At 43.6% G+C, this 20,064-nt stretch overlaps 1 protein-coding gene across 1 annotated transcript; it reads right to left on the minus strand.

Moving 5' to 3' along the window:
- Positions 1-317: 317 nt before the first annotated feature.
- Positions 318-15,183, minus strand: DIABLO (diablo IAP-binding mitochondrial protein). The gene is made up of 6 exons (XM_069755553.1): positions 15,116-15,183; positions 13,809-13,923; positions 12,178-12,306; positions 6,900-7,010; positions 5,468-5,564; positions 318-1,131 (listed from the first exon to the last, which is right to left on the minus strand). Exons 1-6 carry the CDS (start codon positions 15,163-15,165, stop codon positions 917-919), a joined length of 717 nt encoding a protein of 238 aa, XP_069611654.1. The 5' UTR covers positions 15,166-15,183; the 3' UTR covers positions 318-916.
- Between the last annotated feature and the right edge of the window lie 4,881 nt (positions 15,184-20,064).

Raw genomic sequence — 20,064 nt, forward strand, 5'->3', positions numbered from 1 at the left:
TGATATATACGGTTTTACTTTATTTTTTTATTAAAATGACAATTCTCTGTCACACAAAATTACTGTACACTTTATACAAACTGAACATTGCATTTGTATTAACCTGCATGCACTTACTCAAAATCACAGGCTCCAACAGCCAGAATCTCTAAATGCTGTTAACTTTATGCCGTTTCCTGTAACCCTATATACAGGCAAGACTTATGTGGACTGCTCAGTTCTGCCGCCTAGTGTTGATGAAGTATATTGCACTGTTTTTCATTGACGCATGATAAAATCACATATGTGCAGTATAAGGTTAAATCACAGCTCCAAGATGGAATGAAATAAAATATAATTTTAATAAAATTATCAAAATCTCAAGCAGTTGGCATTCAGGTCACTTATGTTTTTATGAAACCAGCAAAACTGACAAAGTTATTGAAAACTCAAATCTTGACAATAAATGCAAACCATGAGTTGAAGGACTACAAATGTTAAGTGCTTATCAGCTCATAATTTCACAGAATCCAGTCTGTTAGGTAAGGTTGTTGTATGAGCGGACACAATGCTGTACCATACTGGTTAGCTCTGGTGCCCATTGTCTTCAGGACACCCACACTTTGTATTGGTCTGTGCCGTGGGTGAACAATGCAAGTACAAAAGGCAAGGACAATTGTTACAGTGTCACAATATTATTAATACTCTATAGAGATTATTACAAAATATCATATTTATAGCTTCAGCACCAGGGCCCACAGCACATTACTCCAGGGACTGTTTCTATGTATATACCACATTCTCCAAGGCAGATATTTTGATGATGTTTTGAGGCAGGGAATCCAGCAGAGGCTCGGCGCTCATGATTAGTAATAGCCCGTCAGTAGTACACATAGTAGTTTGCTTCTCTCTTACAATAGGACAAATAACACATGGTTCAATCTTCACGCAGGTAAGCTTCAGGGACTTCCTCAGTCGGACTGCCTCCATCGGGTGGATTAGGTTTGTCCTCTGTAATGGTCTTCAGAATCTCTTCAGATTGAGAAGCAGCCAGCAGTGACTCTGCTTTTACAGCAAGCTCCCGGGTCTCTTGTACTTGTATTTGCACCAACTGTATGTGATTTCTTACAGTTATAGAGACATGGTCTGCACCTGCACGTAAGAAAAAGCTGTGAAAATACACGAGCCAAGAAATACCGTTCATACAACATTACTAATGGCTTAGGCTGCAGTCACACTGAAAGATAACTGTTAATGAGCATTCATAAAACCGCAGGTTTCATAATATGTTTCAGAGTTAACAGGCTTCCGATTATCCAATGAATGAGCAAACCACTCGATCATCAGGTGAACTGATCTTAAGTGCAGCGCAAACGAACATTGTTCCCAGTGGTGCATCGCCTTCCGAGAACCACATCAGCTTATGTGCACTGAGCCATCGACTACAGATCAATCAGTGCTCATCATTCACTTTGGTCTGCCTGAGTAAACAGACTAGTAAACGACCGCCAATCAGTAAAGGTTACCGATCTGCAGTCATGTCATGCCGCCAATCAGTCCGTGTAAATGGATCCTTACCTAGTGGAATTGTATCACTGCATATGAGAGATGGCAGAAGAGCATAAAAGGTTCTTCTTGCCACGAGGCAAGAATTATGTAAAATTTAGGGTTGTTAACTCTGTCCCTTCACACTTGATTTAGATAAATCGAGGAAATGATGAAACACTGACGCCTGAGGGCCATGATCACAAATGTATCTTCTCTTTGGTAACCCAGCCACGTGAGACCTTGTGGTACATGCTGTACATTCTATTTTGAGGCATGTATATGTTTGCATCAAATTTTTATTATCTTAAATGTAAAGGCTTAAATAATATATTTAACTTTGCTCATCTGTGACCTAAATGAAGGGTATATACTTAATGCATACACATGGGAACATGATTTTTTTAAAAATCATTTTTACATTTTATTTAACCCCTTAGTGACCACCAATATACGGTAACTTAAAACTCGAGATATATAGTCATGGCAAAAAGTATTGACACCCCTGCAATTCTGTCAGATAATACTCAAGTTTCTTCCTGAAAATGATTGCAAACACAAATTCTTTGTTATTATTATCTTCATTTAATTTGTCTTAAATGAAAAAACACAAAAAGAATTGTCCTAAAGCCAAATTGGATATAATTCCACACCAAACATAAAAAATGGGGTGGACAAAAGTATTGGCACTGTTCGAAAAATCATGTGATGCTTCTCTAATTTGTGTAATTAACAGCACCTGTAACTTACCTGTGGCACCTAACAGGTGTTGGCAATAACTAAATCACACTTGCAGTCAGTTGACATGGATTAAAGTGGACTCAACCTGTCCTGTGTCCTTGTGTGTACCACATTGAGCATGGAGAAAAGAAAGAAGACCAAAGAACTGCCTGAGGACTTGAGAAACCAAGTTGTGAGGAAGCATGAGCAATCTCAAGGCTACAAGTCCATCTCCAAAGACCTGAATGTTCCTGTGTCTACCGTGCGCAGTTTCAACAAGAAGTTTAAAGCCCATGGCACTGTGGCTAACCTCCCTAGATGTGGACAGAAAATAAAAATTGACAAGAGATTTCAACGCAAGATTGTGCGGATGTTGGATGAAGAACCTCGACTAACATCCAAACAAGTTCAAGCTGCCCTGCAGTCCGAGGGTACAACAGTGTCAACCCGTACTATCCGTCGGCATTTGAATGAAAACGGACTGTATGGTAGGAGACCCAGGAAGCCCCCACTTCTTACCCCGAGACATAAAAAAGCCAGGCTGGAGTTTGCCAAAACTTACCTGAAAAAGCCTAAAACGTTTTGGAAGAATGTTCTCTGGTCAGATGAGACAAAAGTAGAGCTTTTTGGGCAAGGGCATCAACATAGAGTTTACAGGAGGAAAAAAAAGAGGCATTCAAAGAAAAGAACACGGTCCCTACAGTCAAACATGGTGGAGGTTTCCTGATGTTTTGGGGTTGCTTTGCTGCCTCTGGCACTGGACTGCTTAACCGTGTGCATGGCATTATGAAGTCTGAAGACTACCAACAAATTTTGCAGCATAATGTAGGGCCCAGTGTGAGAAAGCTGGGTCTCCCTCAGAGGTCATGGGTCTTCCAGCAGGACAATGACCCAAAACACACTTCAAAAAGCACTAGAAAATGGTTTGAGAGAAAGCACTGGAGACTTCTAAGGTGGCCAGCAATGAGTCCAGACCTGAATCCCATAGATCACCTGTGGAGAGATCTAAAAATGGCAGTTTGGAGAAGGCACCCTTCAAATATCAGGGACCTGGAGCAGTTTGCCAAAGAAGAATGGTCTAAAATTCCAGCAGAGCATTGTAAGAAACTCATTGATGGTTACCCGAAGCGGTTGGTCGCAGTTATTTTGGCTAAAGGTTGTGCAACCAATTATTAGGCTGCGGAGGGTGCCAATACTTTTGTCTGACCCATTTTTGGAGTTTTGTGTGAAATGATCAATGTTTTGCTTTTTGCTTCATTCTCTTTTGTGTTTTTTCATTTAAGACAAATTAAATGAAGATAATAATACCAAATAATTTGTGTTTGCAATCATTTTCAGGAAGAAACTGAGTATTATCTGACAGAATTGCAGGGGTGTCAATACTTTTGGCCATGACTGTACATGAATAGCATTTCCCGACTGATTAAACTGCAGCTACACTATAGCCGACAACCTGCTGGGTCAGTTACGATTAGTGTTGGCACCGACCATGGCCGTTTAACCCCTTAGATGCTGCTGTCATTAGGGACTATGGCATCTAGATGGTTAACAAAGTGTGCTTCCTCTTTAACCCCAATCAGCACCCTAAGGTCATGACTGTGTGTCAGGTCATGTCATGACTGATGTTTATTTACCATGGCAATTCATGGCTAAATAACAGACTTAGAATCTGCCAGCTATAGACCTGTTTAGAAGTTAGCAATATTTAGGAGGTAAAAACATTTTTCTTTCCAGTCATACCACTTTTCATTAATTCCTGAAAGGCATCTGAAGGGTTAACAACTATGTTGAGGGTGGGTCGTTTTTTTAAATTCCATCACTTTTGGGGGTTTTCCAATTTATAGGTGTGCCAAAGTCACTTCAAAACTGAATAGGTTCCATAAAAACAAATTGTAAATTTTCTTGAAAAAAGAAAAAAGAAAAATTACTGCTACATTTTTAAAGCTTCTAACATCCTAACAAAATAAAAGAACATTTTACACATGGTGGTAATGTAAAGCAGACATGAGCAAAATGTTATTTATTATTTTGTGTGGAAGAATTTTCTGGATTAAAGGGATAATCAAAGTTTGATAAACTCTAAAAATGTTAGCAATTTTCAAATTTCTGATATTTTTTATAAAACAAACAGAAGTAGATTTACCATTATCATAGAATATAACGTGTCATGAGAGAACAGTCACAAAATCACTGGGATATGTTGAAATATTTCAAAGTTATTACCACATAAAGTGGAACTGGTCAGATTTGAAAAATTCGGCCTGGTCACTGAGGCTAAGTTCACATTTGCGTTCGGGGGCTTTGCGGAGTGCTGCGTACGTCCTCCGTTAAGCCCCGCCTATGTCCACATACTTATGCATACGTCCTGCGCACCTATCTTTAACATTGAGTGCGCAGGACACGCGGATGTATGCAAATGCGTTGTTTTGACGTGCCCGCCAACTGCATGTCCTGCGTACCCAATGTTAAAGATAGGTACGCAGGACGCATGCATAAGTATGCGGAAGTAGGTGAGGATTTAACGGAGGACGTACGCTGCCCTCCGCAAAGCCCCTGAACGCAAATGTGAACCCAGCCTAAAGGTTAAAAAAAAATTGTCGCTTGTATTTATTTTTCACTTTATTGTCCCATTTAGATAGTTAACTTTCTTTTTTCAACAATAATGTGCTTAAATTCTTATGCATGACATCTTATTACTGTACATGCGTGGAGAAATGTGCACAGGCACCGATTAGGTCAAAATCAGGCACAGAAATAACACCGCCCCTTTATTATACCCAAGTCAGTCCAAGCAAATAAGCCATTATTCACTGTTACAAACTGCGAGAAGTAGATCCTTCATGTACCAACCACGTAATTGCTAACAAATGTGTTCTGAACACATTATATGAATATATTACTAGTATGGCCTTCCTCATATTGCACAGCTCTTCTGTCCATAGAATGCCCTCCAGTGGTTGAGCAGGTGACCAGACCCCTCCATTCGTCTCATCCAAATGAAAAGCTCTCCATACAGGACAGATGTTTTACAATTGGAGGAGGCTACTGACAGGTCTGCTCCTCCACCTGCAGTCACTCTATGGGGCAGAGAGCCTGCAGTAACCAGTGGAATGGAAGAAGATCCTGTAATACAAAATCATGTCCCCAGCACATTTACGGCAATAACAATAAAAGGGGCAACAAATAACTGAGCTTTTCTTGTTAATGTGCATTGAACACTCACCAGCCTGGTAGGCAGCTTCGGCTGCCAGCTCTGACAGACTGACAGCACGTGACCAGCTGGCCTCATACTTCTGGTATTCTTCGCGCAGCTTTTTCATCTTCACATGTAAGGAAACATTGCAATCACAAGTCTAGCCAGCTTAACATTGATACCAATGGCAGGGTAATTTGATGATAAACAGATTAATATTATTTATTACGGAAACTTTATTTCTACCACTATGAATTAAAAAGTACAATGGTGAAACTGCGGGTAGAAATAACGCAATTTAAATGCAATGTAAAAATAGAGGCTTATGGGAAAATTTAAAATGGAAGATGGTTTTTAGTACTTGATCATTTTCCAATTACCGGCTGCAAGATTTAAAGGGGTTGTCTGGGGCTTTAACAATGACCAATGTCTGATCGGTGGGGGTGCAACATTCAGCACTCATGCTGATGAGCTGGTCCCGTTGTCTGCAGTGGTGCACAGCACAGCTCCGTCAGTTGCACAGTGGCTGCAGATGTACTGCATATCCGAGGGGTGGATCTGCAGCACTCGTCCACTTCTGTGGACACAGTTTTGATGTGCAGCTCCACAACTGAGCACTCCCGACTCTGGCCGGCATCGGGAACAGTTGATCAGCGGAAGTGCCTGGTGTTGTACACCTACCAACCAGATATTGATGACATATCCAAAAAACAGGCCATCAATGCTAAAATCCCAGACAACCTTTTTAAGAAATATTGTCCTACTTTTGAATCTCACCTACATGCGTACAGTCCGCCTCACCAGCAGCAGCCCTCCACATCTGTGTATTAGGCTAAGTTCACATTAGCGTATCTGTGCGCAGCGTACCATCTGCATGCGCAAACGCATGCTTACGCTGCATTTTTTTAAATCCGCATCAGCTTACACATGATGGGAAAAAATTGCTGCATGTGCATGCGTTTTTTTTGCCTGCGTTTGCATTATGCGCATGCATTCGATATTTCCAGGAGGGCATATCTCAATGGGCGTGTTCCTGGACATGCGCAGTCCGAAGTACGCAAGCGCATCGAACGCATGCATACGCGTTCCCACAGACAGTAATGCATTATTTTGACGCACTCATCTGCATGCGTATTGTATGTCTGCACATAATTGATGCCTCAAAAAAATGCAACATGTTGCATTCGCCGCACACCGCGAAACGACGCATGCGTACGCATCCGCATGTGAACTGATGCAAACGCATGTCCCTGCGTACACAAACAATGTTAAATATATAACCGCAAGATGCATGCAGATCGGAACGCAGGTATACACTGCGCACACATACGCTAATGTGAACCCGGACTTACACCAAGTGCATTCAGGCACGTCAACCCAGATTATTCAGGACTGACTGGATCTCCAAGGAAAAGTTGTCAAAATATCTAGCTATAACATGACAGCCTTCACACCAACTTACTTGCACACGTGCCCCAATGATCACCTGACATATTGCACTGTCTTCACTTGAGCTAATCTTGTCAAGAAGGGAAGTATATTTTTTCTGTAGGGATAGAAGGGTGTACACGGCCTGTATACAAAAAGAAAAATTTTATTGTCATATGGTGTACAGGCCAATTAATTTTCTGAATGAAATACAAATGTTCTGTGATTACACAAACTACGGCCTTGATGTCTTTACAATATGAATTAGGAAATAAGGGAAAGTTCACCCACATTAAATCCACACCATTTTGAAGTCATTCTGTTGTGGCAAATCTATGTCAATTTCTGCAGTTTTCCTGTGAATTCTGTTGTGGATATGCAGCATAGCCACAAAAGGCACAGCACTAATGTTTTATACCTACGGATTTTGACCTTACGATGCATGCCAATGGAAGATTTCCACAGGCAATTTGCAAAAAAATTACACACCTGAAACAAACATGTTGCCAATTCTAAAATTTGCAAAGGGAACAAATTCTGTACAATGGAAAAAAAAGACAAAAAAAAAAACATTCACATGGCTAATACTGGGTTATGTTGTGGATTTTATATCAGAGAATACAAAAGAAAAATACACAATATTCATAATGTATGAACATCAGCTAAAAAGTTCTGCCCAAACAACAGCTGATTATTTAATCGATAATGGTCCTGATCAAGGCATTTTGAGATAGTTGCAAAATCTCAAAGGATTTGCAACTTTTGGTGTTTTTATACCAGTCACAGACAGCTCCGCCATACTGGGTGGGATGGAACAAGGCATGGCAAAGCCCACATGGGAAACCGTCATAATTTATGCCACTAGAATGGCGTAAATTATGTAAGAAATGTATGCCAGCCCCTGGCAAGTCATTTTTGGCTGTGGCGCACAGCAGTTGCAAGATGCTCAGAATTCACCAAGTGGCACACAACTCTTAACGAATTGTGCGCATCTTACTCCAACCATGGCCTAATTAAGACCATCAAACCAAAATTATTCTTAATGAATCAGAGTCTAACTCTTTTGGGGAGCACTGCCATTTTTTAGTTAGACTGTATTTGTAGATCTTTGAAAGAAGAAAAGAAAAAAAATACATACATAGGTCACTCAAGCAATGACTAGCATGTTCAATGTTTCCAAGTACATCACTTTTACCTCGTTTTGCTAGCTTATTTATGATACTCAGCCAGTTTTGAAAATTCTAGTCACAAGGTAATAACACATACTCAGCGCCGTTCCAACAGTTTCGACACTAGCTCTCCCAGGGATTACATGACATTGTAATGTCACACAATCACTTTGGCCAATCAGCACTGACTGGTCGTGAGAGGACACTGGCTCTTACTTCATCCTGATGTTTTGGATTTGTACGAATGAGCGACAGTAAAGCCAACAATGATTGGCTGCAGAGACAGTAGTTGACAACCCTTTTAAATCTAAAGGCCATATGGAACAGTTTTTTTTTTTTAAAGCACAACACCTTTTAACCCATTAAAGGGAATGGGTAAGCATTTTTTTTTCTATGTAATCTGATGACAGCAGGAGACAGACTAAAACACAGGATTTAGGATGTGTCACTTGTCAAAATGCGTGCTTTAGTAACTGAAAGATTTATCAGTAAGAGATTAAGGGTACCGTCACACAGTGGCATTTTGATCGCTACGACGGCACGATCCGTGACGCTCCAGCATCATAACAATATCGCTCCAGCGTCGTAGACTGCTGTCACACTTTGCAATGTACGACGCTGGAGCGATAATTTCATGATGTATGTGCGATATAGAAGCCGTTGGTTACTATGCGCACATCGTATACAATATCGTGCACACCTTTGTTACACTATGCGATCATGCCGCCACAGCGGGACACTAGACGACGAAAGAAAGTTTCAAACGATCTGCTACAACGTACGATTCTCAGCGGGGTCCCTGATCGCAGGAGCGTGTCAGACACAGCGAGATCGCTGGAACGTCACGGATATATCGCTGGAACGTCACAAAACGTGACGTCGTAGCGATCAAAATGCCACTGTGTGACGGTACCCTAACATTGTCGGACTAGTCAGGCAATACTCCCTCCTGTGATAAGCAGCTCATTGTCTATGGACATTGTATATACAGAGCCTGGTGTGAGCGGGGCAGTTTTCTTAGCTCTGCTTTAGTCTAAATCTAAAAAGCTCCGATTGCGTCAGAACGGCGGCACCCTCTAATCTAAGTGATACATCATTGGATTCAGCTTTTCTTTATACACTATGCTACTGTCAGATGAGGAAGCAAAAAAACCTGCTGACAAATTGTAGCCAGTTTGAGTATAGTAAGGGGAGATTAAAGTATATTTACAGCCACATTATATCAAAAACTATAGACTAATATCCATATTACTGTTCTCAGTTTACACTTGTGTTTTTAAAACTACTCACTATGACACCGACACTGCTCCCAAGTGCTCCTCCTTTCTTCTGGGCCCACTATGGCACAGATTAAAGGATGTGGCTTGATAATTCATCCTTAATAAGTAGAGTTGAGCGAATTTGATCGGGTCCCTGCTTATTCGGCAAGCTATAGTACTTGCCAAGTAAGCTGCAGAGGGAACCCGGAGACATGGAGCGTGCTGGCTGATCAGCTGTCTGGTGCCTAAGCTGCATGTGTCGCGGCTGTGTCACTGTCACAGCACATGCATGGAGAGGCTGTGTGTTGGGCTCTCCATCCATGTGTCGTAACTGTCACACAGCCGCAACACATGCAGCTGCGGCGCCGGACAGCTGGTGCGCTCCATGTATTCGGGTTCCCTCTGAAGCTTATTCGGCAAGCGCTACAGCTTGCCGAATAAGCAGGGACCCGATCAAATTCGCTCAACTCTACTTATTAAGGATTCCTTATATAAGCTAGCCCTGAGAAAGACTCCTATCCTGCAGCCTTTTTACTGTCATGGCTTGTTCTGCGCTGCCTTTTCACTCCCTGCATGCTCCTCCACAGCTTGTATGTAGGGTTTCATAGCTTCCTTCTGAGCTACTTTACAGGTTACATAAAAGCTGTGAGGGTGCAGGCAGGAATAGTGAACAGGCCATAGCAATACAAAGAAACAAGTACACACTGGAGTTGGGGCTTGGTCAGGGAGCTAGCTTGCATGGAAGCAAGCCAAGTCCCTTTATCTGTGATTGCACAGAAGGAGGCTTTTGTTAAGGTATCGTCACATTTAGCGACGCTGCAGCGATCTAGACAACGATCCCGATCGCTGCAGCGTCGCTGTTTGGTCGCTGGAGAGCTGTCACACAGACAGCTCTCCAGCGACCAACGATGCCGGTCCCCGGGTAACCAGGGTAAACATCGGGTTACTAAGCGCAGGGCCGCGCTTAGTAACCCGATGTTTACCCTGGTTACCAGTGTAAACGTAAAAAAAAAAAAAAAAAACACTACATACTTACATTCCGGTGTCTGTCCCCCGGCGCTGTGCTTCTCTGCACTGCCAGCTGTAAAGCAGAGCGGTGACATCACCGCTGTGCTTTACGGCTGGCCGGCGCTCACAGCCAGTGCAGGAAAGCACAGCGCCGGGGGACAGACACCGGAATGTAAGTATGTAGTGGTTTTTTTTTTTACATTTACGCTGGTAACCAGGGTAAACATCGGGTTGCTAAGCGCGGCCCTGCGCTTAGTAACCCGATGTTTACCCTGGTTACCAGTGAAGACATCGCTGAATCGGCGTCACACACGCTGATTCAGCGATGTCTGCGGGAGGTCCAGCGACGAAATAAAGTTCTGGACTTTCTGCGCCGACCAACGATGGCACAGCAGGATCCTAGCCAGGATGCTGCAACGTCACGGATCGCTAGCGATATCGTTCAGTGTGACGGTACCTTTAGGGTGCTGTCTTGCAAAAGGATCAACATGCAAGCTACAGTCCTTGATCTGTGACAGTGTCACAAAAGGAAAGGGATGTTCTCAGGAGTAGCATCACAAAGTGTCAACTGATACCATGTAGATGTAAATACTATTGGGTGCAAAAAAAAAAGCAAAGAAATTCAATATTTGACTTGCGTTCACCGTATAACATGCTAAAGTGTAAACGTCATTTTAATTTGTATTTCTTAAATCAATAGTACATTTGAAAATAAGCAATTTTGTAATATTTCTTATCAATTAAACCTGCTGCTTTTTCCTCCAGGACTGACTATTCATTTTCAAAATTCTCAATTCCTGGGTAAAATCTGTATTTAGTGAAGAGAGATTTTTACATTACAGAGATATGTCAGGTCCCCATGTATGATGCAGACTTCTGAGCCGAGCCCACATCATATGCGTCAGATGCCAGCTGTTATAGATAGCTGGAATCTGCCTGCAACTACAATCATTGTAGTTTAACCGCTTAAATGCCAGTATCAATCTCTGACTGCAGCACTTAAATGGAACAATTGCCATTGAGCACGGTGAACAGCTTCCACTGGCTTCACAAGACACGATTTTGGGTAAACGATGGTTTGTCATGGTAGCAATGGGCTTGTTAATGACCCTCGTCAAGGCCATTCGGGTCCTCCTATGAAGCACAGCCTGTGTGTGGATGCCTTTTTAAATATATACTCCAATACTGTGCTATTTCACAGGTTTAAGTCCCCTCACACATAGTAAAAACTGAAATAAACCCCTTTTTTCTCCCATTAGAACTAAATGTAAAAAAAAAAAAAAAAAAAAAATGTACAGAGGAGGCATATTTGCCATCACCGGGGCTGTAAAAGTACGATCAATTGCTGCAATCATACTGACCTGTAGAATCAAGCTACCAGATCATTTTTCAGAACAATGAACACCATAAAAAAAACAGTTGCGTAATTGTGGGAGTTCTTGGGGGGGATTTTATAACATTTGAAATTTTTTTTCATGCTTTTCGTAAAATGGATGTTGTGTTTCAAAACGACAACTTGTCCCACAAAAATCAAGCCCTCAAATGGCTAAGTAGAAGGAAAAATAAAAAAACAAGTGTAAACATAGAAAAAAATTCCATATCAGGAGGGGGTTAAAAAAATTTTTTGAAAACTTCTTTTTTCACTGATGTCCATTGGAGCGCTGCTTCCAGTCTATTTTTAATAGATTTGGAGGCTTCTTGGCTGGTTGCTTGCGAAAGTATTGCACCCACAACCCTAGGACGGTGCTGCCATTTTTCCTTCTTATTACATACCATGTAGATACATGAACATAGTAAAATGGCATCAAAAGTTAAAATTTGGGAAAAAATACATAAAGTGAACTGGCAGAGGTAACATTATTTGCGGTTTTCTTACCGTAGTGTACTCTGTGATGGATTCAAGAAGAGCATATGTCGTTTGGGACAGGAGGGTCTGCGTACTGTCTGCTACCAGAGAAGCCGCCCTTTTTATCAGGGACTCGTTTGATAGTGCCGGCTCTGATCTCTTCAGGAATATGAAGGAGGGAAGCACAACCAGCCTCTTATTAGAAATCATTAGCTGTCAGTCAGAAATTACAATTAAAAAGTAACTATCACATTACAGTTCTTCATACAACAAGAACGCAACAAGCACTTTTAGGGTGACCATCCGATTGTGACATGTGAATAATATTTAGAGGGCTAGTCTGGACAAAACAAAACCTAATTCAGGGGACTGAATGTGTGAAAAATAATAAACTTCAGAATACTCAGCTACCAACACTCATCTGATCGTGTGCAGGTGGCTCCAGGATCTGAGCACGGACAGGAAACAAGAGGCGTCACCGCCGGACTGCTGTGGTCTGTGATTGGCTGCAGTCAAGTTACTTTGATCAGTCAATCAAAAGCCCAGCTAATTAAACAGTGAGGTCTTCTTTTCCTGTCCTAAATTGGCCTGTGTCGGATCCACATGGGTGTCAGTAGGGGAGTATAATTGAGTTTATTTAATTTACATATCAAGTCCACAGGGTAAGCTTTTATTCTGACCTTGAAATCCCTTTAAGCCCTGTGGAATGCTTAGATTACAGATTCACAAGGCTATAAATAAGATATTGGAAGCCCATCCTGTGTGCATGTACGGAAATCTACCCAGACTGTCAACTAGTTTAGTTCAGAGATTAAATTCTACAATCAAACTTCATTAACCCTGCGTCAGGGGCAACTGATCTGACAGGCGCAGCTCACTTAGTTTCCTTTCTCTATTTTCAGTGGTTTGTCTGGGAAACACCCTCCTCCCAGTACCTTCCTAACTTTAAAGGCTGTGTGAAACCTGAGAAGCCTCTTGTGCTGCAGGAGATCAGATATCAGTGTTTTGGCTTCTCCGGCTCATTGCCCCTGAATGCGTCACACCTTTGACGATTAGAATTTGCGGTTTTTATTCATCCCAATTGTTTTTTTAGCTTGTTTTATGAATAGCTAGTGCAAAATTTGTGGATTTGCCATAGAAGGTTTTGTTAGAAATATGAGTGCGCTTCTCAGGCACATTGCGCCCTAACACATATTCTCTCTCTTGCTTCTGCTTTTCTTATGAAATGGCGAGGAGAATATTTGACTTGTCCGATGCCCTTCATGTTGAGCAAGTGCAAAATATACTGCTTGATGATGAGACAGACCCCTTACAGCTAGAAGATTTAGGGGAAGAAAGTGACATTGATTCAGAAGATGATGTGGAAGAATGTCCAGATGTGTCTGATCCAGATCAAGATGGAGAGAATGAGGAGGATGCTCAAGACATAGAAACATATTACTTTTCTGGTTATTAAACTTTTTTTTTTTCACCTGATTATGTGTATTCTCATTTATTACATTCCTATTAAGGTAACTGATCACTTTTAGAGCATTGACATTTTTTAAAAAGGAAAATATAGCCAATTTTCTAGCCTGTGCCAGACAGGCACAATGCCCCTAAACTCGTTATGAAACATATTGCCGCTGACGGAGGGTTAAAAAAAAAAAAAGCGATATTACCTGTCCCACCGGAATAGCACAGAGGCTGGTTCCCAATCCCACCGACAGCACTTGACGCCATGACCCTTTAAAGATGTTACAAACGTGTCTTCTGTACAAGTTGGGATTAGACTGCCTGCCGACAAGAAACTTCTGATTATTAGTGGCCGTGTGCCCCACTTATAATGTAGTCACTATAGTAGTACTACAATCCCCAGCACCCTTCATCTAGTGCCGCAGGGGATTCAGTGGCAACACTAAGGCCACGATCAACTGGGGTGATTTATACAAAATGGCCTTCTTCCTTAAAGCAACCAATCAGAGGTCAGCTTTCTAAAAGGGGTTGTCCAATATTTAAAAAAAAAAGAAAAGAAAACTGTTGTTATCTTTAGAACAACGCATTCCTAAGACAAGCAGATAGCCACCTGCTTTCACCCCCATGGATCCGGCGCAGGCCGCTCTGCTGGTTGGATGCAATTACTGCACCGTCCATATGGCACAGAACCGCTGAAGCGTGTGATTGTCTGCAGCAGTCATGTGACAAACAGTGCGTCAGAGGAGTCTGTCTGTTGACGCACTGTAGTCAGTCACTGGCTGCAGCGGTCCTGTGACATCCAGAAGGGACAGTCATTGCTTCCACAGCCGCTGCAGACCGCCGCAGCAGCCTGTACTCAGGCAGGGGAGTCCCAGTATACAAACTGCTTCAATAGCAAATTAAGGGAATTAAGTATATAACAAAAAATCATAACTTTGCAATGTTTGGAGAATAATAATAATAAAGAATAGTTATTCTTTAAAGGGAACCTGTCATTAGATTCATACGCTGAACCCCGGCAGCCTGAATCAGAGCCTGAAACACTTCAGAGGAAATACAGTGTAAGGATCCGGCCGCTAACTACAGGGAGAGACCCCACTATTCCGGCGAGGACCAAAATGGGATCTTACTGAAACACCGACAAGTCAGAGTAGAACACACCGGGCTGCAATCAGTCAGGATCTGACTCCTGCTGGCTGATGTTCAGTGAGCATTAATCTAATGACACGTTCCCTTTAATGATGGACACCCCCTTTAAGCAGATCTGCAAATATGAAAGCTGGGCTGTGAGTGATGTGTGAATATGGCCGCCTTCATGTTTACACTGTAGAAGTTAGTCACTCTGAGGAGACGCTTTACAGCTCCACAACAGACAGAAAGCAGGACGCGCACACAATGAGCGAAGTCTGGGGCTGACACGCAGTAACGAACGCTCAGCTCTGTCACAGTCACAAGTAATCAGCAGGCTACACTGTATACGGCAGAGAACATGGCGGTCACCGGCTGCACGTACCTGAGGAGACAGGAGAAACTCCACAAGACTCTTCTACTGAATGACGCCATCTTACGGGAGGCAACAGGAAGTATGAAGTAACTTCCGTCCAGGAAGGAACGTGTCACGTCGCAGGAAGTGAGGGAAGGACATAGAGAGCGGAGGACCGGAAGTCGCTTGTGTTCAGTTCAGTACAGTATGGGCGGAGATATTTAGGCTGGGCTGACCTGTTGGTACCTCAAATCAGTGACTGACATCACAGCCTGTCCTCCGTGCGTTGCCTGACAGGACAACCTGATCGCCGTGCGCTGCCTGACTGACAGGACAGCCTGACCTCCGTGTGTCGCATGACTAACAGAACAGCCTGACCGTGATGCCTGACTGCTGACTGACAGGACAGCCTGACCGCTGCGCGTCGCCGGACTGACAGGCTAGTCGGACTGACAGGACAGCCACACCTCCGTGTGCCGCCTGTCAGGACAGCCTGACATCCTTGCGCCGCCTGACCTCCGTGACACCTGACTGACAGGACAGCCTGACCTCCGTGTGCCGCCTGACTGACAGGACAGCCTGACCTCCGTGTGCCGCCTGACTGACAGGACAGCCTGACCTCCGTGCAGGGCCGGCTCCAGGTTTTCGAGGGCCCCGGGCGAAAGAGTCTCAGTGGGCCCCCCCCCTTTAACACATACCCCGATTTATGATGCACAGATACGGCAGAGAAATGTATAGTACAATGCCAGATTTCACTTCTTACATGAGTGACAGCTATTGTAGATTCTGCAGTGTATATATACAGGAGGAAAGGTGCTGTGCAGTGTATATATACAGGAGGAAAGGTGCTGTGCAGTGTATATATACAGGAGAGGTGCTTTTCTGTTTTGAGTTTTTCTATGAAACAAAGACTTTTCTACATAAACAACGTTGTTTGGTTTTGTGGCCCCAACAGATCTGTGCTACAAAGTAACAGGCAGCTCGGGCATTAATGAGGGACCTGATGCTGAATCCTTTCCACAAACCCTAATGACCCAATTAGTGCCCCGTCATTAGAAGCTCATTAAACGCCTCCCTGTCCCGAGCAGTCATGTACAGTATGGGGGGATCCTGCAGCCCACCCCCTGACTGCTCCATACCATACACTGCCCTCTGTCGCTCTCACTATTATCCTGTGCATTTCTCTGTCATCGTTACCCCATGTTACACTTGTCACCCCCCACTACAGAGTAGCAGGGCAGCCAATGTCACCCCCTCCCGGACCCTAATGGCAGCAGGAAATGTCTGCTCTATTGGGTTGGAACCTGATTTAATCAAGGAATAATGTGGATTTGTTGCCGGTGGCTGCAGGGGAAGGGTTAAGTGATGCCATGTCCTTGGTGGGAGCAGTGGCAGCTGCTGGGACCTGGACAGACACAACCAATGTTGCTGTGACTGCACAGTCTGATGTGGAGGAGAGAAGCTGAGACTCCGGAGCAGAAATCACCTACATGCCAGCACTGGGCAGAGTCCCTCCAGTCACCAGCCTGGGGCCATGGGGCCCCAACGTACAGCCCACAGCTCAGTGTTATCCATGGCAGCAGCTCCCCTTCCTCCTGGCATCTAGTTAACCCCATTTATGCGGGTCGGATTGTTATCTTTAAGGTTTGGCAATAACCTTCATACAGATGGGAAGGGGTTAAGCTTCTTCCTACCCCACTGGTGCAGGTTTGGTGCAGCATGCATGTATTCTGGGTGAGCTGGGCGGCTACAGGCTGCACCCCACCAGCTGCTCCTCCAGACATCACCCACATTTTTAGGCAGCGGAGACAGACAGCAGCAGACTGAGCCACAACTGCAACCGCTGCTGGATACCTTTGCACTCACTGGGGCACGGGTAGGACGGAGCTCCTCGGAATCTGCCTGATAAACTTCAGCACTGTCTGCAGCCACCCAGGGGGGAGAGCAGAGAAGTGCTCTCTCCGCCCACAAACAGTCACACTGGCTGCCTTCTGTTAACCCCTATGTGTGCCTGCCTGGCTGCACTGACTGAGTGAGAAGATGCTTGTGTCAGAGCTGGCACATAGGGGTTAAGAGAAGGCAGCCAGCAGTGACTTTGTGGGGGGAGAGAGCATGTTATCTCCTGCTCTGCTCTCCCAGCTGTATCTATGACAGCATGAGTGGGCCCCCCCCTCTCCCCAGGGCCCCGGCATTTGCCCGGTGTGCCAGGTGCTGACGCCGGCCCTGCCTCCGTGACACCTGACAGGACAGCCTCACCTCCGTGGGTCACCTAACAGGACAGCCTGACCTCCGTGCGCCGCCTGACTGGCAGGACAGCCTGACCTCCATGTGCTGCCTGACAGGGCAGCCTGACATCCGTGACACCTGACAGGACAGCCTGATCTCCGTGTGTCACCTAACAGGACAGCCTCACCTCTGTGTGCCGCCTGACTGACAGGGCAGCCTGACATCCGTGACACCTGACAGGACAGCCTCACCTCCGTGTGTCACCTAACAGGACAGCCTGACCTCCGTGTGCCACCTGACTGACTGGACAGCCTGACTTCGGTGTGCCGCCTGACTGGCAGGACAGCCTGACCTCCATGTGCTGACTGACAGGACAGCCTGACCTCCGTGACACCTGACTGACAGGACAGCCTCACCTCCATGTGTCGCCTAACAGGACAGCCTGACCTCCGTATGCCGCTTGACTGACTGGACAGCCTGACCTCCGTGTGTCGCCTGACTGGCAGGACAGCCTGACCTCCGTGTGCTGCCTGACAGGACAGCCTGACGTCCATGACATACCTGACTGACAGGACAGCCTCACCTCCGTGTGTCACCTAACAGGACAGCCTGACCTCCGTGTGCCGCCTGACTGACTTGGTTTCATTTTCAGGTTATTCGTAAATGTAGCTTATTAATGGTATAAAGGTATGCAGATTTTATGTTTTATAGAGATTATTTAATTCTATATTAAATAATATTAAAAATAATGACTTATAGCTTATTCTTAAATAATTAAATATAATATAAATAATTTATTAATAATAATATTATATGGTGACTGATGGCCGGCTGCTGAGTATCTGCACATAGTGTGAGGAGGGCGGATGCTCTGCCTTTGTATATACACCATAATCAAAACTATATGTCCGGTGTGGGTTTTTGATTGCTTCTATTAGTTATACAGCTCAATATTTTTTTGTGTTGTGGCAAATAGGAGCGTGGACATGTCCCAATATTATACTGTCTATATATAAATCAGCATCTAATGACAGATCTGCATTCGGCATTGAAAGACCGAGAGACATTGAAACCATACAATAAATAATTTAGTACATACCCTTTAAATTTGATTTATGTAGAACTGAAACATTTTACTAAGAAATATCTATATTATAATTCATCAATTAATTAATCCGATGAAGAAGGCTTGTCCAGTTCACATAATAATTATTACAGATTTATTAGACCAGATCTGGGCAAACTGTGGCACACGGCTTCTGGCTATTCTAATCTTGCCTGCTGACAGAGACAGCTGATGGGCTGAAACAGTGGGCCACGGGCCGCACTGTGACCTCTCTCACTCGCCGTCCACTCGCTGCCCGCTTTTACTGCTATCTGCTATCCTCAGGATGCAGACGGCGGTGAATACATTGGTAGATGATGGGACCACTGTCCACCGATCAGCGTGTGAGACAGCAGACGCGATGATGTAATGTCTTCCCACTGCTGCTGAGACTCAGTGCAGAGGAACGGAAGCGAGGTGAGTATGTGTTGATGTTTTTTTTTTCATGTGTATGGGATATTTGTATGTATATATGGATGCTATGTGGGGCTCACATTATATTATAAGCTACAATGTGATTAGCTACAGTGCCATGGGTTGTAAACATCTTGATTATGTTGATCACAGTGGACAAAGAAACATTAATATCTCTAGAGATGGACATGTAAACTTGAGATGTTACTAGTTTTCAACGATTTGGGTTCTCAAGTCATCAGACAGTTCTCTTCCCTTCTTTTTGTTCTCCATGCTTAGTGTGGTACACACAGACACACAATGCAATGACTGAGTCAACTTCTCCCCTTTTTATCTGGTTTCAGGTCTGATTTTCATATTGCCCACACCTGTTACTTGCTACAGGTGAGTTTGAACGAGCATCACATGCTTGAAACAAAGGTTTTTATCCACAATTTTAGAAAGGTGCCACCAATCTTATCTGTGGTTTTGTGTGAAATTATATCTAGTTTGCCGTTTTTCTCTGTTTCTTTTGTGTTGTTCAAATACACACAAAGGAATAACACATGTGTATAACGAAGTATGTGTAATTGCAATCATTTTCTGGGAGTGACTTTGGTGTAGTGGACTACTAGATGTGTATTTGGATTGATGATTTTCCATATTTGAAACAGACAACTAGTTATACTTTAACGTTATTATGTTCTTATATCACAGTACTCCGCTGCACCAACTCAATCTAATGCAAAATAAATGATAATACTAATTCTTAGTCTTTCTAAATGATTGAGTGATTACTAACGGCTCGATAATGTATAAAGAATTGCGAATGTATGAAAACCGCACCAGCCGTTTTTTAAAGCCTTCCTACCTCTGCCATTTTATACAGCAGCCTGAGCAGGTTAAAGATGGGCCGACACAACTCACGAGCCAGTGCTACGTGTTTGCCCCCAGGCTGAAATTTGCCAGCCAGCCCCTGGTATAAATAAATAAAATAAATACATTTGGATATCGCTGAACAATTGTGAGATCACGCAACATGAACTTTCAGTGTCTATATTGGGGATATACATCTCTATGGAAATATTATGGGTTCCTTAAAGTACACAATCAATTTGACTCCCCCCATGTGCAGCTCATCTTACTTCGCCCAAGGAAAAAAACACAATTTCTTCAAATTTACAGTTCATTTTCCCCACAAGCTCAGCTTTAGGACTTTGATTCTTTTTAGCACCAACATTTGTATGTAATTATT

Source organism: Ranitomeya imitator, chromosome 1, assembly GCF_032444005.1.
Source record: "Ranitomeya imitator isolate aRanImi1 chromosome 1, aRanImi1.pri, whole genome shotgun sequence".
NCBI classification, from domain to species: Eukaryota; Metazoa; Chordata; class Amphibia; order Anura; family Dendrobatidae; genus Ranitomeya; species Ranitomeya imitator.

Bases quoted from the DNA above. Each gene is read 5' to 3' on its own strand.
- DIABLO (XM_069755553.1), bottom strand. From the start codon at position 15,165: ATGGCGTCATTCAGTAGAAGAGTCTTGTGGAGTTTCTCCTGTCTCCTC. The intron at 12,307-13,808 runs GTAATATCGCTT...ATATTCCTGAAG, and splicing joins GTGCTATTCCGGTGGGACAG to AGATCAGAGCCGGCACTATC. The intron at 7,011-12,177 runs GTAAGAAAACCG...TTTTGTATACAG, and splicing joins CCATCACAGAGTACACTACG to GCCGTGTACACCCTTCTATC.